Source organism: Strongylocentrotus purpuratus, unplaced genomic scaffold (assembly GCF_000002235.5).
Source record: "Strongylocentrotus purpuratus isolate Spur 01 unplaced genomic scaffold, Spur_5.0 spur5_contig_685, whole genome shotgun sequence".
Taxonomy (NCBI): domain Eukaryota; kingdom Metazoa; phylum Echinodermata; class Echinoidea; order Camarodonta; family Strongylocentrotidae; genus Strongylocentrotus; species Strongylocentrotus purpuratus.
This window is the reverse complement of record NW_022145376.1, coordinates 1-16,345: the sequence shown is the minus strand read 5'-3', so window position 1 is coordinate 16,345 and position 16,345 is coordinate 1. Positions and strand designations below refer to the sequence as shown.

Sequence of the window (16,345 nt, the reverse complement as noted above, 5' to 3'; positions counted from 1 at the left end):
GTCCTTCCTTGAATTAAGTTTCCTTTGATCGAAGCAAAGTAATGAGAGAAACAAATCAGATAGTTTTAGGAAAATCTAACAAAGGCCGGGATAAGAAAGTTTGGATGTTGTAACATTTCGGTTTCCTTTGTGAGAAGCTGAACATGTTTTTCTTCACAAGATTTCTTTTAAGAAATGATGTTTCTACAAAGTACCTCTCAATCCCCTACATCTCTTCATTAAGAACAAAGAAAATGGTATTTCTTTTAATCTCTCAGTTTAAAAATAAATAATTAAATAAAAATAAAATCAATATAAAAAATGGATGGCTGCTCTGGAACTTTAAACATTTTTATTTCTCTCACAGATTGAATTTTCCTTTCTCCAATACGTGTTACTTATATTTTACATGTTTTTATTACATGAATGACAAACAAGATGTCAGAGTGAACTTGCAACCTGACAAAAGACAACTTTCTCATGATGGACAGATACATAATATAAACAACCCAATAGAACTTGGGAATCTTCAGGTACACTGGATACAACCGAGTACATTATGAACAGTACAAGTAATAGATGATCATTTGCATAAAAAACATATAGAAAACCTTCCTTTAGTCATAAGGATCGATTTGCATCTACTTTGATATCGAGGTGTCAGTGACACAAAGACGTAACTCCATTTTGAGAAAAAGTGGTTTATGTGTCACTGAGCACTTGGGTCTTAAGGAGTTAAGTCTATGTTTCACTAGCCATTGACTTCAATGGGGTGTCGGGTAGAGCTACGTCTTTGCGTTTCCTGGAAAGCCCACATTTTTCTGAACATTTTGATATCGAATACATATTTTGGCAAAATATGGAGTTATACCGGTACGTCTTTGTGTCACTGAACCCTCGATATGCGACACCGGAAGAGGATTAGCTGTCGGGGTAAGGAGGGGGTGCAGACGGGACCGCACCCGAATCACCAGGAGGAAAATGATATGTAACGGAAGCACCTGTAGGTGGTGGGTAGGGCATGGAGGAGGAGGGTGCAGAGGGGTATGATGGTACCGATGCTGGTGGGGGGTATGCCCCCTCCGGTCCTAGCCCACCATACGACGAATACTGGGCGATATCATCGTACGATGGTGGTGGGAGGTCCGGTTGACCGGGGTCAGGATGGACAGCAATGGCTGTAGGGATGTTGTCCTCATCCTCGACTCGTATCATAGCACCCGACTCGAGGGGTCCTTCGATTCTTGTCTGGGTCGTTATCTGCACATTGTCTGGTGGTTTCTTCTTATCCCCTTTACAACAACAGTAATAGCAACAGCTTATTCCAAATAATGATCCGATGACGATTCCAGTTATTGCCCCTCCTGATAAGCCACCCCCTCGTCCTGTAATCAGGGAACACAAAATGACGAAGAATTCAATTTAAAAATTCCTCATGATCAGATAATTAATAGATTTTCATATAAACTGATTTCCCTTCAGAGCGATTTACTTTAAAGATTGGATTTCCTTTTATGTCACAGATCATCATTTCATGTAGTCTTATCATTCACACTTTGCATGCACCAGGCCATTTCAGTATGATGTGCATCATCTTATGCCACCGCTGCACAACTGACCACATTCAGTCCAGTTTTGAACTGCTTTTTACAGGGGCATGAGGAACACATCTGTATAAGAGTGACCACCATTGATTAACAAAAAGACAAAATAGTGGGTTTAAGGGGCACATCCAGCATGTGGCCCTATAAAAAGAAGACTCCAAAACGACATGTGCAAATTGTAATTTTGTTTCTTCTGTTTTTTTGTTTTTGTTTTAATGTTTTCTGTTGCTTGTCAGAGATTTTTGGGGCATTAGGCGTCCCCCCCCCCTCCACCTTTTGTATATTGTGGCGTAACCGGGCTCTGCCGGGGTAGCGTTCTGCCTTGCAGTCTGTCAAAACCCGGTCCACGCTCTCGACAATCATTCATCAACTATATCTCTCAGTGGGCTCTCACAAAAGTTATCGTGTAAGAAATAACGTGGATTAGCTCTCATTCACTTACTCCCGCAATCACAGAATATCTGACAGGACTAAAGAAATAACACTTACAGAGTGTTGGCAGTTTGGGTAACTTTATATAGTTTCTTGTACCTGTCGCAACGACAGCTCAACATTGACTGACCGACATCTTACGATGTCCATGCACATATATATTTCACAATTATCAGAAACGCCCTCTATGTCTTACTAACTTACTGGACTAGTTATGCTACACAGCCCCTCCCCAAGTGTGGACAGTCCTCGGACCACCCTTTGGCCAAACACGATGATATGTCATCGGAATAATCTTTCGAAAAAAAGTATACAAATACTTAAAAACTCCTTAAACTACATATAAAAACTAAGAAATAAGAACAAATGATCTATGTACAATATTAGAGAAAGAACAAAAGAGGAGTAGGGAGAAATGGGAAGGTTTAGGAAAGAAAAGGTGCGGAAGGAATAGGACCAGAAATTCTGAAGTAAAGGAATACATGGAATAAACACAAGGCATAGGTGTATCAAGGCGTACATAAAAATGTTTCACTAACACAAAATATATGCTTATACATGTTAAAATAAACATAATCCCCTTCTTTTCTTCTGCTATCCTACAAATACAATATACCAGTGTACATGTCCCCATGAAAACACGAGGTATATACGGCAAGTGACTGATACAGTAATGGCAAGTATAAACAAACTTAAAACAATGCATCCTTGTACTATCGTAAACACGATATATAGTTGCATAGTAACAATACAACATAAGTAATTCTTTCACTTTGGCAAAGTGCAACATAAGAACTTGAGTAGAGTGGAAGAACAAAAGAAGTAGAGAGAGAATGAATGAAATTATGAATTGAAAGACAGGCGAAGAGTAAAGGGTAGAAGGAATGCAGGATTCAAGATGAATGAACAACAAAATACATAGTTGGAATGGCAAAGTACTGGCTGCTTAGTTTGAGTTTATGCAAGATCAAATAAGTTGGGCCTTGGTGGTTCCCACCACCACGTCTACGGAGTACACTCTCTTGGTTTCGTCCTCGGATACGACCTCCCCGCCCTGAAACACTCACTTTGTGGTCGTTTCTGTTATCGCTGTGACCCGGCCAATCATGGCCCTTTCAAGTTCACCGGCTGACATCCAGGCTTCAAGAGAGCTGTCATTGTGGACGTGGTGGAGGTCGGTGATGAATGGGGTCTGCTGATCACATCCTCTTATTATAGGTTTTCCCGGCCTATTTCGTCAAAGCAGCGATCAATTTCACTAACGTGCATTCATGTTTGAGCAAATTTTCTCCACTCGTTGCTCCCCTGTTTCATTTTTAAACTTGTTGCATTCAATTTCGTTTCGAGTCACCGAATGTTTGAAACATGCACATTCAAATTAACGTTTGGTTCAGTCAATTTGGAAATGCGCAAGCGTCATTCAATTTCGCCAAAGTTAAGTGGGAGGACAATTCTTTTTGGCGAATTGCGTTTTCATTTTCGTCCATGGGCAACCTCTTTCGCAATCGGGTCATTCAAATTAAAACAAGACCTCATCAATATTGTATGAGGCTCGATGTTTATTCGGATATTCACGTTTTCATGTTCATTTATTTATTCTTTTTCTCTATGATCTTTTCTGACATGATTTCACATTATACAAGCTCCTTATTTGTCTGATATATTTATATTGCTTTCAATATTTTCTTTCTTTCGATCTTTATTTCTTAATGAAACATTTCTTTAAACAGTCATGTCTTCATATTTTTTTAAATTATAAATGAGGTTATTTGTAAATGTTATTTTGTAATCAATCCTGATTGAGTAGGACATCTATATTTATTTTCATTTTATATCTTTTTATTTATTCATCATTGTATTTTGTTCCCATCATGTCCATGTCTAAAGCTCAACTCTACCGCTGTCCAGGATCTGTGTATGTATAGCTTGTGCTTAGAAGAGAAGTCACAACTTGTGCACCTTCTCTGGGGACAATTAACTGTGTAATGGCAGATATCTGCTAACGAATGCGCATAATGATTCCTATAAGTAAACTTCGCATTAAATTATTCAAACAGAAGTATATTAAGTGACAAATTAACATCAAATGAAAAGCAATGCACAAATGTTACATATGGATGCCTAATCACGAATTTGACTGCACGAATACATACCACCGTCTGTCCGGCACGAATTTGAATGCTCTTTGCATGCTTTTCTAAATTGAATGCTCATTTTGCACGTCTCCGTGACAAGAGTATGAAATCGCATGCTACTAAATCAAATTGAACGACGCAAATAGCTTTTTGAATGTTGATCTACATAGTCATTCAATTTCGCACGAACTTGAATGAACGTAACGTTAATTCGGATGCTAAGTTTACGAAGTTGGGCGGGAAAACCTATATTACCATGTGATATTTCCTCAGTTTTTGTTCTTGAATCAATTTTGTCTGTCCGCAAAAATATGTAGAGGAGCTAGTCTCCTCTACACTAACTAGGTTGCCCGGCAAAATATTGTTCATCTCCAGGGCAGAGATGTCCTTCCCTACTTTTATTTTTTGGGGATCGGAGGTGGCTGATTCCCCAGAATCGTCGGATTCGGAGTCTGACGATTCCTCCTCCATCTGCCGAATCATGCTTAGCACTTTACCTTTCGGCTCAGCTACCGCGTCCACCGCTCCCTGCGTCGATGGGGAGACGCGGATCTCAATAGCATCGATCCCGGAGCTGGCGGGTGTAGTCAGCGTCACATTCGTAGGTTCCACTTCCTTTGTACAGTGCCTCGACAATCCCTCCTTATACTTCCTTTCCCTGGCAACATCTCTCTGCCTTTCCCTCGACACATCCCTCTGCCTTTTCCTCGACACATCCCTCTGCCTTTTCCTTGTGACCTCTCTTTGCCTTCCTCTGGAAACATCTCTCTGTCCCTCTTGGCACCTGTCTCTTGGCCTCTCTCTCTCCTGGTCATGCCACATTCTGCGATGGGTATTTAAATTGTCCCTGTGGCTATATTCCTTTCCACAGATATCACAGGAATAGGACCGATTACGGTGAACATCCGTTATGTGGCGATTTAGACTCCTCCTATGCGAGAAGAACTCCCCACAGGTATAGCACTTCAAGTTGTTCTCGTTAGCCATTCGATCCCTCATCTTGAAATTCTACATAAAAGAGACACAAACAGCAGATAGATTGGTTTAGTTGCAGATCCAAATATGTTACACCTTACATAACAATCAGTGCTTATGTTGCATATCTACTAGGGAGATTCCTATTTCTAGGAGGATTTCTAGGAGCTGGGACAGGAAGCTTTCTTGGTGCTGGTTCAGGGGGTTCAACATGGTTTGTAGCTTCCTCATCGCCGTGGTCAACCTCCTCCTCTATGTCTCGAGCATCCTGAGCATCATTGCTCTGATTTGCATTGGTCTCTAGCCAAGACTGAAGTGGTACCCCTTGGTAGGGTTTCAACCTGTCTACATGCACTACCTTCAGTTTGCCATTTTTCTTCCCCTGTATCCGACAAGTGACGTCAGACAATTTCAGAACAAAGAGATAAGGCCCTTCCCATTTTCTTTGAAGCTTTGGGGAGTTTTCTTTGGTCTTTGCCTTGTTGTGGAGCCAAACAAACTCTCCCTCTACCATAGGATTACCTTCTGCCTTCGCATCATAGGTCTTCTTTTGGCGCCGGGCACTTTCCGCGAAGTTGCCTCGGGCTCTCTGGTGTGCTGCTCGCATTCGTTGCCTCAGGGCAAACGCATAATCCGTCTTCACATCGATCACCCTCTTCACCCTCGTCACCCTTCAAGGCCTCTGTCGTCAGGTCAATTGGTAGATGCAGCTCCCGCCCTAACATGAGCATGTTAGGCGTTTCTCTGGTGGAGTCTTGGGGAGCACTGCGATAGGCAAACAATGCAATTGCCAATTTCTCGTCCCAATCCCTTTGTCGCTTATGTGGTTCTATCATCATTGAGATCATGTTCAACAGAGTGCCATTAAACCTCTCAATGAGTCCATCCGACTTGGGGTTGTATGGGGTGGTACGGGTCTTGTGAATGCCGAGGACGCGGCACATCTCCTGAAAGACGCACGACTCAAAATTTCGGCCCTGATCCGAATGTAGTACTGTAGGCACACCAAACCTGCAGACAAATTCGTTGACCAACTTGTCTGCAACCGTTACAGCCGTTTGATCTGGTATCGGGTAGGCTTCCATCCACTTGGTAAAGTAGTCCCCCACTACCAAAATGTACTTGTTTCCTCTTTCCGTCTCTGGAAGAGGACCTACCACGTCCAGAGCTACCCTCTCCATGGGCATTCCAACACAATCCTGCTGTAAGGGGGCTTTCCGTTTCTTCGTCGGTGACTTCTTTGAGGCGCAAACATCGTACTGCCGAACTATCGAGCGGATGTCAGCATCCATTCCTACCCAATAGAACCTCATGCGAACTTTATTTCTGGTTTTGTTCATGCCCAGGTAACCACTAGACTTGCCACCATGCAATTCCTTCACAACCATCTCTTGAAGCTTCGCTGGTAAGACAACATGCCATGTTATCCTCTGGCATCGGTCACATTCCCATTTCCTGTAGAGAACGCCTTGCTTCAGTTCCAACTGTGCCCACATCCTCCAATAGGACTTCTCCACTTTGGACTTTGAAGCCATTGTTGACCAATCCGGCCGGTCCGCTGACTGCTGCTTTGCTTCCAGGACCCACTTGATTGAAGGATCTTGCGCCTGGTCTTGGCTCATCTGCTCATTACTGATGCTGGGTTCTATCGTAACCGCTCTTGCCTCCGCTTCGCTATCTCGGGGTACCTCCACTTCCGGTGCTATTTGTCCATCAGCGATTTCCGACTTCTCGAAATTCCGCTTACACTGAGGACAAGGTCGTCTTGAAAGGCCATCTGCATTGGCCTGTGATTGTCCAGCACGGAGCACGATTTTGAAATCGTACTCTGCTATTACTTGCAACCATCTAGCCATCTGTCCCTGCAGATCTCGGAAATTCAAGAGCCAACGGAGTGCCCCATGATCAGTCCTAACCGTGAATTTCTGACCATACAAGTACTGTCGGAACTGCTTCAGAAATACCACCACGGCCAATAACTCTTTCCTAGTGACGCAGTAATTCTTCTCTGCTTTATGCAGCGCCCTGCTAGCATAGGATATGACTCGCTCCTTCCCGTCAACCACTTGAGACAAGACAGCTCCAATCCCCTCGTTGCTAGCGTCTGTATCCAATATGTACGCCTCTTTTGGGTCGGGGTATGCCAAGATTGGTGACTCCTGCAGTCGCTTCTTAAGTTCTTGGAAGGCATCTTCACACTCTTCTGTCCAGGAGAATGTCTGGCCTTTCCTGGTTAGCCGATGTAATGGGCGGGCAATGTTGGCGAATCCTGCGATAAACCTTCGGTAGTAGGAAGCGAGTCCTAAAAAACTCTGGACTTCCTTGACACTTGTAGGGACTGGCCAATCCCTCACCGCTAGGATCTTTTCCGGGTCTGTAGAGATGCCTTCCCCAGACACCACATGTCCCAAATACAGAACACTCTCCCGGAACAAGTGGCATTTCCTGGGCTTCAGCTTCAGACCTGCCTGCCGGAAGCGCTGGAAAACCATGCCAAGCCGAGCCAGCTCATCTGCAATTGTCTTTGCAAATACTATTACATCATCCAGGTACACCAAGAGTACTTCCCAATGCAGACCTCTAAGGACCCGTTCCATCAGTCTTTCAAACGTAGAGGGAGCATTACATAAGCCAAAAGGCATCACCTTCCAACTATACAGTCCTCCCCTCACCACAAAGGCCGATTTCTTCTTGGCTTCTTCTTCCAACTCCACTTGCCAATATCCTGAGGCCAGGTCCAGAGTTGAGAACCATCTGGCGCCTCCAAGTGTATCCAGCGAATCATCGATGCAAGGAATCGGATATCCATCCTTGATTGTCAAGTTGTTCAATTTTCGATAGTCAACACAAAATCTCTTTGACCCATCCTTCTTCTTTACAAGTACGACATTAGATGACCACGGACTGTCCGAAGGCTCTATTCGGTCATCCGCGAGCATGTTCTGAATCTGTCGATCAATTTCCTCTTGTTCCTTGGGCGGGAATCTACGGGGCCTCTCCCGAATCGGGGGACTATCTCCCGTGTTGATCTGATGTTTTACAAAGTCTGTCTTTCCAATGTCTGTGTCGGATGTTGCGAAAATATCCTGATTTTCGCACAACAACTTGGCAATTTGCTCATGGAACTTCTCATCGATTCCTTCCGTACTCCTCTCAAAAAGATCTTTGAGATGTTCAGGGACTACATAGCTTCCTTCTGCAGGTAGTGTGTTGCCTCTGCACTCTTCTATATCTTCCTCACTGATGACAGAAAGATGCCCTGCTAATGTACCCTTGCGGATCATGCATGCCTTGGTTCCTGGATTGAAGACTCGAATAGGTAGGGTTGCTGTTGTGGTTTCTACGACCACCCGTGCGACAGCAATTCCCTTATTGAGGAGTTCACCGTTCACCGGTGGTTCTATGAGGGCAAATCCTGTCCCAATTGGTGCTCCTGTAGCGTGACCTGGAAGCACAACTTCCTGACCAGGTGGTACACTGACGGTTTTCCCCACCACAACCCTGGAGCAAAAGGCACCTCCTCGTACATCAGTACATTTGATTCTCTCTCCCATGATCTGGAGTTCCTTGGCCTTAAAATCAAGAACTGCCCCATTTGGAACTAGTATGTCCAATCCTAAGAGCCCAGCATCTTGAGCGCATTACGTCATCAATGGATCTCTAGATCTGTCAGATGGTCGATGACGTCACCCGGCGATCACCCGACAATCCTCGCACAGGGACAATAATAGATCTTCTATTTACTAATCGCCCGCATTTGGTTTTGGATGTGTGCACTCAAGCAAATCCAGTAACGAGCGACCACCATGCGATCTGTTTTAAGGTCAAGTTGAAAAAGATGTCTCCGCCAAAACAAATTTTGCGTGACTATCTACAATATAACAAGGCTGACACAGAACATTTCAATAACATACTGTATTATGCTCCTTGGGATTTATTTATGGATACTGATAATATTGATAATTCTTGGGATGGTTTTATGGATATTTTTGATGCAGCGGTTCGTGATTGTATTCCCCGCAAAAAAAGCCGCAATAACCGTTTAAGCCCCTGGATAACACTTGACATTAAGAAAATGATCAGTAAGAAAAATAGAATGTTTAAGATATCGAAACAGTTGAATACCAACGATAGTTGGCAGGCGTATAGGGAACTTTGTAACCAAGTGAAAGTATTGATAAACAAGTCGTATTATTCGTATTTGAATGAATTGTTATCAGATAGTGACGATAATAGGAAAAGGTTTTTTGCATTTGTTCGTAGTAAGAGGAAAAACCGTGCTCCCCTTTCAATTGACAACAATGGATTACCCGAACATGAACCGAGCAAGATCGCACAGGTGTTTGCCAATTATTTCAGTACCATGTTCACTCCAAATAGTACTTGTAATGATATTCCCGAACCCAGGTCGGAACACAGTGCATTCGTACCATATTTACAGAATGTCAATATTTCTACATGTGATGTCTCTAAGGTGATACGAAACCTGCGTAATGATAAATCACCTGGTCCGGATAACATAACCCCAAACCTCTTGAAAATGTGTTCTGTTCCAATTTCACCCGTTTTATGCAAGTTATTTAATATTTCTTTGTCTCTTGGTCAATTGCCAATGTCTTGGAAACAGGCCAATGTTTCCCCGATACATAAAGCTGGTGATAGCTCCTTACCTAGTAATTATAGACCGATTGCACTGACATCCGTAGTGTGTAAAATCATTGAAAAAGTAATAACGAACGAAATCCAACACCATACAACAGAATATCGTTTACTCAACCCTAATCAACATGGCTTTGTTAAAGGTAAATCGTGCGTCACTCAATTGCTAAACGTTACAAACCGTTGGCTACGTATCTTAGATGTACCATCCCCTCCAAAGATTGATGCGATTTTTCTCGATTTCCAAAAGGCTTTCGATTTAATGCCTCATGATGTATTATTGCAAAAACTTAATTCAAGGTATTTTATTTCAGGATCATTATGGCAATGGATAAGGTCTTTTTTGTGTAATAGGGAGCAAAGAGTTATTCACAGAGGTGCACTATCATCTTGGTTTCCTGTTTTATCAGGTGTGCCCCAGGGGAGTGTGTTGGGCCCCACCCTATTTAATTTATTTATTGATGACATTTTAACCCAAACCATATCGCCATGTGTACTTTTTGCAGATGATACATTAGTCTATAGACCCATCTCAAATGTTCAAGATATGCACATTCTCCAAAATGACCTGGACAAACTCAATGAATGGTGTATAATTAATAAAATGCGCATTAACGAAAAAAAGACGAAAGTAATGCGCATCACGTGTTCCAGACAGCCCGGTATCCCAAATTATACTCTTAACAATACCCTACTTCAATCAGTAACAGAGTTTAGATATCTCGGCATAATGCTGAACAATAAACTAACATGGCATAACCACGTAGAATATATCACCCGCAAAGCAAATCGTATGTTGGGCTTTGTTTTATCAGTCACCAGGTCACTGGCTCCTCACACCATCTTTTCTATTTTTAAGTCTCTTGTTATACCCATACTTGAATATGGACAACCAGTTTGGCATTTACACACAAAATTACTTTCGAATAAAATTGAAACGATACAACGTCGAGCTACTAGAGTTGCCCTTAGGCAAAGACGCCAACAAATGTCTTACGAGAATAGGCTCCAACTTCTGAATTGGCAATCCCTTGAATCCCGCCGAAAATATTGCTTGATCTCTTATGTTGTTAAGTCGTTGTTCCGTGTTATTGAATGCGGCACTGTCGGGCGTGCCATATTGGTGAATGCTCGTCGAACTGATGAGGTGAGGTTCGTTCATCTCCGGGCGCGGACTCAACGGATGCACGGCTCTGCAATTAACGCATTTCCTCGTTACTGGGACGAACTCCCCGAGTCCTTGCGCACGGGGGTGGTCGAGACTTCCTTGTCGACCTGGCTTGCTGCGCTTGGGTGTCACCTCCGCCAGTGTGGGATTTAAATGATTGAAAGGGTAAGAGGGGAGAGGAGGCTGGAGCATAATATCCCATAGGAAAGAAATGAGCCTGCCGCATACTCCTGCGGCAGACTTGCCGCAGATCTGCAGCAGACCTGCCGCAGACAGTCATCTTTTTCACATGCAAATTAGTTTTGCCGCAGACTTGCCGCAGACTTGCCGCATACTCTTTCAGTATGATGAAGAGTCTGCGGCAGGTCTGCCGCAGACTTGCTGCAGACCTGCCGCATACTCTTTCAGTATTCATCATACTCATCATACTCATCATATTCATCATACTGAAAGAGTATGCGGCAAGTCTGCGGCATGCTGCTGCAGACTCTTTCAGTATGATGAAGAGTCTGCGGCAGGTCTGCCGCAGACTTGCCGCATACTCTTTCAGTATGATGAAGAGTCTGCGGCAGGTCTGCCGCAGACTTGCTGCAGACCTGCCGCAGACTCTTCGTCATGAATATTCATATCTCATATAGACCTGCTGCAGACCTGCCGCATACTCTTTCATATCCAGTACGTGGCAATAAAGTATGCATGTAGAAGAACCAGTGATAAACTAATTGATACTTCATAATCGATATTGGCAATATCGATATTACCAATTAGGTAATACCAATATATATCGATATTACCAATTAGGTGTATTCTATTCTCAATTGTATTAACTTCATCACATTGATCATTTGAAGTGTATTCATGAGTAACATTTAAAGTGACACAGGCTCGTACACATATATATACTAAATATGTATATTGTTTCTTGGTTAGTAATCATAGTTTCTTGGTTAGTAATCAATATATCTATTGCTTAAACGTGAATGTTATTGTAACATGATCAGACAAAATAATCTATTGGTTAATAATGGCAAAAGGAAAATAGAAATCACAAAAATGATGTGCATTGTCTTAATTTGCTTAACAAATCATGATAGATGTATTTTTCTGTCACACGTGTAAAGTAATAATGAATATGCATGAGATGATTGGTTTCAATTGGCCCTATTAGACTTTAATGGGATTTCCTGTGGCAGACCTGCCGCAGACTGTTCCTGTGGCGTACTGGTATGCGGCAAGTCTGGAGCGAAGTTTCACCCTGCCGCAGATCTGCCGCAGACTGTTCCTGTGGCATACTAGTATGCGGCAAGTCTGGAGCAAAGTTTCATCCTGCCGCAGATCTGCCGCAGACTGTTCCTGTGGCATACTAGTATGCGGCAAGTCTGCAGCAAAATTTCATCCTGCCGCAGATCTGCCGCAGACTGTTCCTGTGGCATACTAGTATGCGGCAAGTCTGGAGCAAAGTTTCATCCTGCCGCAGATCTGCCGCAGATCTGCCGCAGACTGTTCCTGTGGCATACTAGTATGCGGCAAGTCTGCAGCAAAATTTCATCCTGCCGCAGATCTGCCGCAGACTGTTCCTGTGGCATACTAGTATGCGGCAAGTCTGGAGTAAAGTTTCATCCTGCCGCAGATCTGCCGCAGACTGTTCCTGTGGCATACTAGTATGCGGCAAGTCTGCAGCAAAATTTCATCCTGCCGCAGATCTGCCGCAGACTGTTCCTGTGGCATACTGGTATGCGGCAAGTCTGCAGCAAAATTTCTTTCTGCCGCATACTTCGGCATACTCTTTGCTGCAGACTAAAAGTCTGCGGCAGGTCTGCGGCATACTTTTCACTTTCCTATGGGATGCGGTTGAGTGGTTTTATATTAAACTGAATACTAAATTCTACTGCTTCCGCCTCTTCTTGCTTCTTTTCCTCCTTAATATTTCCCCCGCTTATTATATTGTTAACACGCACGTGTTTATAATTGCAAAATAACGATGTTCTTTTGTTATGGAACTGTTCTTCCGGTATCATGGGTATAGGTCAGTATTATAGATATTTGTAACCTGTATCTTTTATGGGTCATATATATTTCATTGGAATTTTATCTTTTGGTATAGGTCAGTGTTATGAATATTTGTAACCTTGAATGGGATATATATATATATTGGGATTGTGTGGTCATGTCGAATCCTGTTATGGTACAGGCCTAAATATACACTGTAATTTTGATTTCAAGAAAATGTATCACTGATAATCCTTTGTCTCTTTTAGTTTCCTTTCATTTTCTATAGTATCTTCTTTCCTTGCTGTCAGGGGAGATACGGTTATAATATGCTATTTAATATGCTATTTTATATTTTAATATGTTGCCATATACAGCAACATCTCCTACACTTATTCAATGTGCCAAATGTTAATTAGCCTATACATTTGTTTGTAATTGATTAATATTATATAATGTATCTGAAATAATGATACCGCATTTTGCATTTAATTACATCACTTATAATTGTTTAATAGGCCCTAATTACTTTTCAACTTTGAAGGTAACCCAAGGCTAAACTTCTTATTTCTGTTTTATGTAAATCATCCATTGGAATTGGGACAGGAGGCTTTATGCCACAGTAATTTAGTTAACTTTTTCTGTCCCTGGCGTTCGAATGGTTGATAACTATGTCTTATTTTGTATTGTGTACACTGATATGTAATGTTTTCCTTTGCCGAATAAATAATAATAATAATAATAATTTGATCGGTATTACCGAAAACAACCTGGAGGAGAAAATTGCATTTTCCCAACCCAAGCTCAAGCCAAGCAATACCTAATGTCTCCATGCTACTACCGTCTGCATTCCTGACCTTGACCCCAGTGAGATTTGGTCTCTTTGCTGAAGAGATCCGATGATACAAGGATGAAGACAAAATTGTGTCCGTTGCTCCACAATCTGCCAAAAGTCTTGCCTTCACCCCCCTAACCTCTACTTCAACAAAGAGTCCACAACGTGCCTTGTCCGATCTGTAATTTGTAGTTACTTGTCTTATAGAAGGTGCTCCACTTAGAGACTCTGTGTCTCTCCTGAGCCCGTGTTCTCGTCCAGCCTTCTCCCGGGCTCCTGAGTCGGCTGGGTCCCGTTTCCCGAAGGCTTCTGACTTCCCCGTCCCTGAGGGCAATCCCATTGGAAGTGTCCATGCTCATGGCATTTGTAGCACTCATCAGTCTCTGTTGCTTTCCTCCGCTTGTAGGCATTGGGTCTCGATTGTCTTGGTTCACTAGTTCTGATGGGTGTTTCCTGTTTGAGAAATCTCTCTTCCATCCTTTTGAGTTCTTCCCAGATCTTATTGATTGTCACCTCTGAATCAACATCCACAGCCCTTGACTGCCTTTGTCTCCGGCCAGACCTTTGTTCTTCTAGCTTGAAGAAGTTGTCTGTTGCAAGGGCTGCCTGAATGGCTTCATCCATTGTTGCTGGCTTTGATCGCAAAACTCCTTCTCTGATAGATTGGTCTTCTATTGCTTCCGAAAAATGTGTCCTAGCCAACCGATCCTGAGCATCTTCACTTAGCTCTGGATATGCCAATGTAGACAAATCCCTTATGGCCTGGCCTAACTCCTGTAGGGTCTCTCTTGGCCCCTGGCGCCTATGTAGCAGTTCCAGGAGGTAATTCTCAGCTAACTGTCCGGGCTTAAATCTCTTCCCTAAGAGATTCACCAGTTCGTGATATGTGATATGTGACGTATCTACTGTCTTGTTACCCAGGATCTTTATTGCGGCCCCCCTGAGACTGGCTGCAAGAAACACTTTCGCCTGACCATCACTCCAACTATTTGCCATCCGACAGGCTTCAAAATGGCTGACATAATCCCTCCATGGGGTCTTCCCATCAAATCTGTCAGGAGTTATGTTAGGCTTATTCAGCTTGACGACTGAATGTGGCTGAAATCCCATTCCATCTTTCAGCACCTCGGGTCTGCGCATCTCATAGTTTAAGGGTCTCATTCTGGGTGTGTCAACCTTAGGCATGTCCAAATCATGTCTATGTAGGAGGCTTGCCACTGGCGTCCCATTATCTGCTAAAAGAGCAGCTGTAGGAGTGCTGGTTGGAGCCGACATTGCCGCACGAAAAATTCCCTCTTTGGCTCCTGGATGAGCCTCCGTCACATCCTGTTCATTGCGAACTGTAGTGGGCGCTGTCTCACCCTGGAAGTAGTTGGGAAAACTTATTGGAGATTGCTCCATATGTAGCCTCTCCACTTGCAGACTGAGAAGTCGATTCTGTTCTAAGAGTTGTTGGTTCTCCATCTTAGACTGTCGAAGATCCTCATCTCCACGCTGAACCTCCGCTGCAAGCATCACAATTTCATCCTCCATAGTCACTCGTTGAGCAGCCATTATAGGATTCTCTATTATAATTATGACAACACAAACTCCAGTTCGGCGCTATATCTGCCGGCGCCTATATAGGCGCTATACCTCCAACGCGTAGGCGCTGTCACTGCCTGGCGCCTATAGGCGCTATACCTTCAACGTGGCGCCTATAGGCGCTATACCTCCAACGTGGTGCCTGTAGGCGCTATACCTACAACGTGGCGCCTGTAGGCGCTATACCTTCAACGTGGCGCCTGTAGGCGCTATACCTTCAACGTGGCGCCTGTAGGCGCTATACCTCCAACGTGGCGCCTATAGGCGCTATACCTCCAACATGGCGCCTGTAGGCGCTATACCTCCAACGTGGCGCCTATAGGCGCTATACCTAACACGTATAGGCGCTATACCTCCTACGTGTAGGCACTGTCACTGTATGCGTAGGCGCCAATTTACTTCCGGGTTCGCTATTGGAGGAGTTCGTTCTGAGTTGCTCGGCCACGTTGCTTCAATCCCACCGCTGCCACCAGTGTGGCGTAACCGGGCTCTGCCGGGGTAGCGTTCTGCCTTGCAGTCTGTCAAAATCCGGTCCACGCTCTCGACAATCATTCATCAACTATATCTCTCAGTGGGCTCTCACAAAAGTATATCGTGTAAGAAATAACGTGGATTAGCTCTCATTCACTTACTCCCGCAATCACAGATTATCTGACAGGACTAAAGAAATAACACTTACAGAGTGTTGGCAGTTTGGGTAACTTTATATAGTTTCTTGTACCTGTCGCAACGACAGCTCAACATCGACTGACCGACTTCTTACGATGTCCATGCACATATATATTTCACAATTATCAGTAACGCCCTCTATGTCTTACTAACTTACTGGACTAGTTATGCTACAATATTCTTGATCCGCCCTTATGTATTCTCACCTGTGGCGTCGCATGCTACACCTACATCTTCTGAATGTGTGCAGTCATGCACTCCCCAGCCGCTGTCAGTGCAGTATTCCAATCGCTCTTCATACCCATAGCACGTCACG

At 43.6% G+C, this 16,345-nt stretch overlaps 1 protein-coding gene across 1 annotated transcript; it reads right to left on the bottom strand.

Annotated features, from left to right (window-relative positions):
• Positions 1-388: 388 nt before the first annotated feature.
• Positions 389-16,339, bottom strand: LOC105443566. Its single transcript, XM_011676881.2, has 3 exons — positions 16,236-16,339; positions 4,648-5,158; positions 389-1,364 (listed from the first exon to the last, which is right to left on the bottom strand). Exons 2-3 carry the CDS (start codon positions 5,147-5,149, stop codon positions 901-903), a joined length of 966 nt encoding a protein of 321 aa, XP_011675183.2. The 5' UTR covers positions 5,150-5,158; positions 16,236-16,339; the 3' UTR covers positions 389-900.
• Positions 16,340-16,345: the final 6 nt, after the last annotated feature.